This window comes from Mus pahari, chromosome 17, assembly GCF_900095145.1.
Source record: "Mus pahari chromosome 17, PAHARI_EIJ_v1.1, whole genome shotgun sequence".
NCBI classification, from domain to species: domain Eukaryota; kingdom Metazoa; phylum Chordata; class Mammalia; order Rodentia; family Muridae; genus Mus; species Mus pahari.
Genome location: NC_034606.1, coordinates 63054664 through 63063776, shown reverse-complemented (window position 1 = coordinate 63063776; position 9113 = coordinate 63054664). Strand labels below are relative to the sequence as shown.

At 45.0% G+C, this 9113-nt stretch overlaps 1 protein-coding gene across 1 annotated transcript; it reads right to left on the bottom strand.

Annotated features, from left to right (window-relative positions):
* Positions 1 to 4933: 4933 nt before the first annotated feature.
* Positions 4934 to 8755, bottom strand: LOC110334558 (olfactory receptor 8S1-like). The gene is made up of 2 exons (XM_021216284.1): positions 7992 to 8755; positions 4934 to 5096 (listed from the first exon to the last, which is right to left on the bottom strand). The coding sequence occupies exons 1-2, from the start codon at positions 8753 to 8755 to the stop codon at positions 4934 to 4936; spliced, it is 927 nt and encodes a 308-aa protein (XP_021071943.1).
* Between the last annotated feature and the right edge of the window lie 358 nt (positions 8756 to 9113).

The following is a 9113-nucleotide window of genomic DNA, read 5'->3' as shown; positions in this document are numbered from 1 at the left end:
GTTTCTCTGTGTAGCCCTGGCTGTCCTGGAACTCACTTTGTAGACCAGGCTGGCCTCGAACTCAGAAATCCGCCTGCCTCTGCCTCCCGAGTGCTACCTATTCTTAAGAGGAAAGATAGTTTGCATCTGAGGGAAGTAGAAAATGGAGATCAAGAAAGCATTCAGGGGCAGGGGAATTAGCTCAGTGGATAAAGGGCAACCCAAGCAAGTGGGGACCCAGGTTGGACCCTTAACACTTATATGAAAAGCTAGGCATGGTGGTGTGCATTCGTGGTTTCAGTTCTGTGGAGATGGACACAGGAGGTTCCCTGGGGGTTGATGGCCAGTGAGTCTGACCTAATCTGTGAGCCCCAGGTCCTAGTTCAGAGACTCTGTCTCCCCCAAAAAAACAATGAAATGAAACCCCAGGTTAATTCCTGGCTTCCACACTCATATGCACATATGCGTACCTGACACAAACACACGTGCACCTATACCTAAGCTCCCATAGAGAACAAGAGTGGTGGATTTTTTTTTCTTAGCATCTCACTATGCAGCTTGGGCCTGAATTTCCACTCATCCTCCAGGCTCCTGAACACCGGGATTACAGGTGTGTGAGGTCACACTTAGACTCTCAGGGGTGGAATTTAACTGGATTTGGAAGTATAGGTGGGGTTTTGACAGGATCTGGGGTGGTAGATGTTATAAAAGAAAGTTATGAGACAACAGATGATTGAGGGAGCTGAGGAATTTATTTTTTCAAGGTGAGCTGCTACAAGACCTCGTCTCTGGAAATCACACATATACAGCATATTAGAAAGTTACCAGTTCTTAAGGATGCATTCACATGGAGCCTTTTGGTTTGGTCTTTCTCTACCACATGGTTTGAACCTTGCTTGTTTTTAAGCTGACTGCTTGCAGAACTTTCCTTATTTTGACTGTAGGATGTGTGGCAGGGATCAGACACTGGCCTTGCCACTCGTTCTTGCTACTCATTGCTGGTCTGAGTGTGACCTGCTCACCTCTGTCCCACCTGCAGGACCCCGATTTCTCTTAAGAAGCTTTGACTTAGGTGGTTTTCTGAGATTTCCTGCTTCAAAGTTGCAAAACTGTAATTCAATTCGCTACATTTTGAACTAGCCTGAAATGAAACTTTGTCTTCTTTCTACCTTCCAAAGAGCTCCACTGTATTAGTTACTTTTTAAAATAGACGTGAGGACATTCCAGGGAAAACTTAGGGGAGGATGGGTTTAAATGGCTCTTGGTTTGAGGGTGCAGTTCGCTGTGGCAGGGAAGCCTTGGCAGCAGACTGTAGAGAAACTGGCTACACTGTGTGCAGTCAGGAGAGGTGAACGCTGGACTTGCGCTCATTTTCTCTTTTTTATACAGTCCGGAAACTCTAGCGCATGGGATGCTGCTGCCCACGTTCAAGGCATGGTCTTCCCTCTTTACCTAAACATTTTGGGAACACCCTCTTAGACACCCAGAGATATGGGTTTCCATGGCAATTCTAAACCCAGTCAAGAGACAATGGAAACTGTTGCACTACCCAATACCCTTTGAGGTTTCAGTCAGGTCAGGTCATGCTTCTCCTGTCTTAGCAATCATCAGCTCCTAAATGAAGCTCCTATGCTTAGCAAATGTATAGGCACAAATGAGGTGTGTGTGTGTGTGTGTGTGTGTGTGTGTGTGTGTGTGTAGATCTGCCTTGTATCTGTGAAAACACTCCTAGGAAATAACTGGCATCCATCGTTACACTGTAGTGTAAATTTAAACACTCTATGACATCTCTCCTGTGACACTGCATGTTATCTTTCCCATTCTAGTCATGGTACAAAGTCTTCTCCAAGTCCTCAGGGTTTATCTACGCCCTGAGTGTGGGTGTGTGTGGAAGGGCAGAGTCGGAGGTTCATTCTGCTCCCCGAACTTGCATGTTTTCCCCTTAGCCATCAACTTGCCATAGCTGCAGCTTCAGACGGCCTCATGGTTGAAAAAATATAAGGAACCAGCACCACCAAATGGCTAGAGAAGAAATACCTCCAAAGCTGTGCTGTGCTGATGAGTGTCTTGGTTCTGGTCATGTCAGCTGCCTTTGCATTATCACTGGGGAATACTTGAGGCAGCTATCTCATAAAGAGATGAGTTTATTAGCTCCATTGCCTTGGGGATTCAAGGTCCAAGATTTGAGAGTCTCACAGTGTGGGTTCTTGAGGATGTTCTGTGAGGATGGTGAAGAGCAGCAGTACATCAGATGGAACGGTTACAAATTGCATCAGATAGAATGGTTACAAATTATGGGTATCGGTGTATCAGATGGAATGGTTACAAATGGTGTATTAGATCTAATGCTACAGATGGCAGATGGCAGTGTATCACTGCAGGATTGCCCTTGGGATCAAATGTCTACCCCCCCTCCCCCCGCAACTGAGAAATTGCACAAGGAAGACAGGAGAGACAGGATCATACAACCTTGTTCCAGGGTGGGGGGATCAAGAATAAGCTTGGGAGCCAGCATGTAATCAGCTTTTGTCTTTTAAAAATCCAGTCATTTATTGCTACGGAAGGTTGTCATACAAATGCCTGTATATCCATCCCTGTTATGTATCAGGATGGTGGGGGCAGTCTTTCAACTGTACTTTCCCTCAGTTTGGTTTCTGTGTGCTAAGTGGGAAACCACTTCGTAAGTAAGGCACACTGATAATGTTCTTTTGTACAAGCGACAGCAGAGGGCATTTGAGGTGAGCATTTGCTACTCTCAGGCACACACTTGTGCCTACTCTGTTCTCCTTTCCCAAACTAGCTTGCGTATTTTATTTATTCAATAATTAACATGGCATTCTCAGAATTATGAGTTGTCTTGTGGGAACAAATGTTACCTTTGTGACTCAGTTGTGCAAGATTATCCCATCTGACGGTCAGCTAGCACTAGCGAAATGCTGTCACCTGCTGTCACCTCACATGGGATGATGAGGGAGCTGTTTTCTTCCTCTCCTATGCATGTGTCCTACCACTGAGCCACACTCCCTCTGCTTACCGCAGCGACTTGACATAGACAGTCCTCTTGGCATCTGGGAAGAAGTGGGATGGGAAACTGCCACTCTGTCTGGGATGACTTCTTGTGAGCAGAATGTCCTGGAGGCTAGCAGCTGGGCGTTTGTTCTGCTTCTCCAACTTCTCTTTCCTATAGGTCTGGAACAGTTCTGAACCTCAGGCAGGAGGTTCGGGTGGGAGGCGGGAAGGCTTGCGGAAGATCTGTCATATAGTATCCACTGAGCTCACAGTGAGGACTCAGGACCGCCCCAAGATGGAGTCTCTCTCCTCTTCTGCTTTCTCCTCTGGGATATTTTCTCTGACACACCACTTGCAAAGGCAGTGGTCCTTTTCAGGTGTTCTCTCTTCCTTCCCTTCCTCCATCACTCACTAATCTCTGTCATTATCTAATGGAACGATATACTAGACCACGGGGACACAGAAGTTATTAGAAATTCTGTCCTCAGAACACTTAAAATTAGTTGGTGGTCCTCACCTTCCGGGTCTCCTAGGCCCACACGGGACAAGGGCATCTTCAGATGGATTCACTACTTCTTCATTCATCTCTTAACTGGTTCACAAGTACCTACCGAGGATTTGGTGAGCCCTGATCCGGGTACTGCTTTTATGAATGAAGACAGGACTCTAGAGACATAGTTAATTTGTTTCTTTTTCACTTACTTGTAGTTTTAGATCTTGCAATGGATTTTTTTGGGTGGTGGTGGTGGTGGTGGTAGGGGAGATGGAAACAAATGGGAGTTGAGTCTTACTCAGGCAAGGTGCTATTTACTTAGAACGTGACACTATCCTCGCTGGTGGTCCGATAGGTTGTTTCATTAAAAAAAAAAAAGCTGTAGAAGTGGTTAGTGAAGCTCTCAGGATTTCTTTTTTTTTTTTTAAATTTATTTATTTATTATACATAAGTACACTGTAGTTGTCTTCAGACACACCAGAAGAGGGTGTCAGATCTCATTATGGATGGTTGTGAGCCACCATGTGGTTGCTGGGATTTGAACTCAGCACCTTTGGAAGAGCAGTCAGTGCTCTTAACCGCTGAGCCACCTCACCAGCCCCTCTTTTTCTTTTTTTTAAGTTGAAGGATATTTTATTGAACTTAATAAATGTTGTTTAAAACTCCATAGAAGCCCATACCATCACTTGGCGGAGTCATAGGTACCCGTGTGTTTATTTTGATTACTGTTTTGAACTTTCCATTAATACCTACATTTTGAGTAAATTTGTTTGATGTATTTTAATACTTATATATTTTAATATAAATTAATATGTACTTTTATCATAGATTATGTCATAAATTGAACAATTTAAGAATATTTTTATGAAACATTTTTCAAGTTGAACTTTAAGAATTAGTATTTTCTACAGTTTTTAGGAATTGTGTACAAACTCTGCCAATAGAATAGTTAAAATGTGTCTAAAATACTTTCATTACACAAGTTTAAAATTTAGATAAAATACTATAAACTACTATTTTTCTGATGAAAATGTCTATGTTTGTATTACCTACATTTATAGTTCATAACCAAATTGTCTGAGTTTGCAAATTATAGAGATGATTTTGACTCAGTATTTGAAGGTTTAGTTATCAATACTAAACCTTGAGCTTGAGCCAAGCATCAAGGTCCTATAGGTATATCTTCATAGCACAATGGAGCATGAAGTATGAAAATAATGCATGTTAAGAATCAATACCCAGTGCTCTCAGGATTTCCTAATGTACTAAGTGGGTCTTTTGGATGTCTCAAGCATCACCTGCTCTATTCTGGAGGTTTCCTAATATCCCGCCACTAGGGGGCAGGGCAGTGGAGAAAGAGAAAGTATTCTTGAGGCGACATGGAGTGGCAAGACCTCTTCTAGCACCTTTGCCCTCTACAACCCCTACCCTCGATGGAGCGGGAGAGTCTGGCTACAAGGTCAGTCTGGACTTCCGGCTCAGCATCCTCCTCAGAGCCGCCTTGACGTCCTTGTTTTTCAGGCTGTAGATGAGGGGATTTAGCAGCGGGGTCACCACACTGTACTGCAAAGACAACACTTGTTCCAAGGCTGAGCCGGATGCTGGAGTCATGTACCTTAGGAGGAATCACACAAAGGAGCGATGTGAACTCAGAACGAGGATCACACCAACACTCGCAGCTGTGGTCCATTCCACTCTCACTTAGCGCACAACCGGTATCTCAGGGTACCATCACCATGGCAACCGGTGAGCGCTCTCAATGCCAACTGTTCCCTAACTTCTCTTTGTGGTCAGGCTGGGTGTTAGTATGGAACCTCACTCCCACATTGGGAAGTCAGTCATTTCTGCCTTCACTTGCCTCCAAGAATGGGTGAGTTCACAGAGAGGAATCAGCCGAGAACAAGTTCTGTGTACTAAGGGGTTCAGGTGAGGAATGTACTAAAGCGTTTCTACCGCACTTCCAACTCTTCCAAGCATCTTGGCTTGTAGCCATGACAACAATACTACCTTTTTTCTATATTCACAACAATTCAGACACACTAGGTTCTCACTCAGTTTCTCACTCAGTTTCTTGCAAAACTACGAGTCTAGTTCACAATACTGCCATTGTTTCCCATATACATGGCTCTGAGGATTACTCTCACAATCCTAGCATGTTGTAGTCGTCATTGTAGTTATCATCATTATCAACATTTGTATATGAGTGTTTGCGTGCATATGTGTACATGCACCATGTGAATGACTGGTAGCTATGGAGGCCAGAAGAGGGTTCCTGGTCTCTTGGGACTGGAAGTAAGGATGGTTGTGATCCACCGGGTAGGTGCTGGGAACTGAACCTGGGTCCTCTGCAAGAGCAGCGTGTGCTCCTGACCACTGAGCCATCTCTTCAGTCCTGGCACATTATTTTTATAATGCCTGATGGAATACATTTTTTTTTTTAGTTTCATTTTTTCTTTGGCTTGAGAAGGAGCCCAAATCGGTGAATATAGTGAGAGATGAAAGTGGAATAAGCAGAACATATGACTTCAATTTAACATCCTGAGATGAAATCATCGGGCGTATCTAAGCATCCCTCGGGTTATTTCCCAAAGAAACATTATTACTTTTTTCAACGGCATTATCTTCATCGGGACAAATGTGACTTATCAAGAGTGCTTGCTCCTTATGGACTCTGTGGACTTAATTTTAAAGATATTCAGGGACATAGCTCAGTGGCTGAGAATATGGCTGCATTAATGAAGGGCTGTAGTTTAGTTCAGTGCACACAGGTCAGACAGCTCAGGACCATATGTAGAGGATCTAATGCCCTCATAAGGCCTCTGCACACATGTGGTGTGTGAATGCACACACACATACACACCCACATGCACACAGACACACGTGCATGCATACTCACAGATACACACCCACATATAGTCATACACACATACATACACATACACCCATACACACATACACATGCACACTCACACATACATATACACACACATAAACACACATATGTATACACAAACACAGACATACACATATACACATGCACACATGCACACATGCACATGCACACACACATTCACACCCATTTACAAATACAGACACAAACATACACACACATGCACATACACATACATTCATATATATATACACACATACACACATAACATACATGTACATACAAACAGACATACACATACACACATGCATACATGCACACTCACACACATATACATACTCATACACATATACAAACACATACATACATATGCATATTCACACACAGACACACTTATATATATACATACACACATATACACATGCATATGCATATACAAACACAGACACACATACATACACATGCATATTCACATACACACATATATTTACACACATACAAATACATACATTATACACACACAGACACAAGCAGTCTTAAAGGGAAAGGTATTCATCTGGCTGTAATTTTTAATCATCTATCTTTCTAATATTTCTGCGAAATAAGTAGGAGAAACCTTATTGCTGCTTTATGGTATCTGTGACATTTATCCCCAGGCTTGGGTGAGCTCTCCCATACATCCAGCTTTACCTTATCATTTCTCTCCCAGACACAGCAAAGGAGACAAACACTGGGCAGTGGATTCATGTCCAGCTCAGGAGCAGAAACGCAGGCATTATTTATCTGTCTCTTGGTAGGGAAAAGCTCCATGGTTAGAGATGCTTAGACTCGAGAAAGGGGAAGATTGTGGGATACTTAGCTGGGCCCACAGCCATCTTGTTTGGGGCTTTCTGATGAATGCTCTGTTCACTCTGCAAACTCAAGATTATATGCTAACATGGAGCCCGGCCACATCTGGAAGTTAGTGAACAGTTAGTGTCAAATAATCACAGTGTGGATGAACTTTCCCTAGCAGGAAAGAGAGCTGGTGTCTCCTTCAAAGATGCTAGACTTTTCTTCTTTGTCTAGCACTACATAAAAGTCTACCAAAGACTCTGAATTTCCCTTTGAGAACTCTCAAATCATAGAGTAATAAAGTATAAAAATGTTTAGTCTTTGTCTAAGCTCCTTTCTAGAACCGACAATTCATCCTTGGAAAAAAATGGACTCTTTCCTTTTTCTTTTGGAGAAAGGGTCTCACTGGGCCACCCAGGCTTTGAACTTGTGATCCTCTTGGTACTGGGGATTATAGGCTTGGGCCCCTATGTCTGGCTTATTGGATCTCCTCTCTCTCTCTCTCTCTCTCTCTCTCTCTCTCTCTCTCTCTCTCTCTCTCTCTCTCTCTCTCCCCTCTCCCTCCTTCCTTCCCTCCCTCCTTCCCTCCCTCCCTCCTTGTCTCTTTCCTTTCTCTCCCTCCTTCCCCTTTCGAAAACCTGCATAGCTGTATAGGAGCTCAAGCCTTTGGAATTCCTGGACAGAACTTCAGGATGGTTCTTTCCCTGCTGCATGGCAATGCTGTTCGATAGGTCAAGGGCAGTTAGGAGAGGGACGCTCAACAGTAGGAACTACCGCGTGACACACCTGAACACGCCTGAACCATAGAAGATGGTAACCACAAGGAAATGGGAAGAACACGTGGAGAAGATCTTGCTCCGACCTGTGGCCGAGTTGATGCCCAGGGCTGTCTTGATGATACGGCTGTAGGATCCCAGCAGGAGGGCGAGTGAACCAAAACCTAAGGTCGCCAAGGTGGTGAGGATGGAGGCAATAGTAGTGTGGGGGTCAGAGCAGACCAACAGGAGCACTGGAGGAAGTTCACAGGCAAAATTATGGATGATGTTCGGGCCACAGAAGTTCTCCTGAGCCAGCAGGAGGGTGTTAACCAAGCTGACGCTCATTCCTATGGCTCCAGATACAGCCACCATCCCAGAACATACCTTTCCATTCATAGTGACCACATACAACAGCGGGTGGCACACAGCCTGGAACCGGTCATAGGCCATGGCAGAAAGGAGGCAGGCTTCGGTGGCCCCAGAAAAGATGACCAGGGCGATCTGAATGAAACACCCAAGGAAGGATATGGCCTTCCGCTCAGAGGTAAGGTTCCTCAGCAACTTGGGCACAATGACGGAAGAGTAGAAAGCGTCCATGAAGGAGAGGTATCTCAGGAAGAAGTACATGGGGGTGCGAAGGTGGGCGTCGGAGCTGATTAGCATCAGCATCAGCAGGTTCCCCGCGAGGGTCAGGAGGTAAATCACCAAGAACAGTACGAAGAGCAGCACCTGGCTCCGAGGGTTGCTGGTTAGACCCAGGAGCACAAACTCAGAGACGTTTCTAACTTCCATGAAGCATTCAAGCCGAGGGACGAGTATCGAGAAGATTGCTCAGCTGTGCTGTGCCCTGTGCGCCCAGGATGGTGCGAGGGCCGGGCGGGGCGAGGGGATTGCCCGGATGTGGCTTTCCTTCTGTGTGGGATCCTCAGCTCTTTCTAGCTCAGAGCAGTGAGCTCCTGGCCAAAGGGGAGAAGGTGTGTGGAAAGCGTGTAGAGGAGACCTGGGAAGGCAGGGAAGGAGAAGGAGGGTTAGAAATCAGGAGAAAAAAATGGGAAGAAGCAAGCCGGGCGTGGTGGCGCGGGCCTTTAATCCCAGCACTCGGGAGGCAGAGGCAGGCGGATTTCTGAGTTCGAGGCCAGCCTGGTCTACA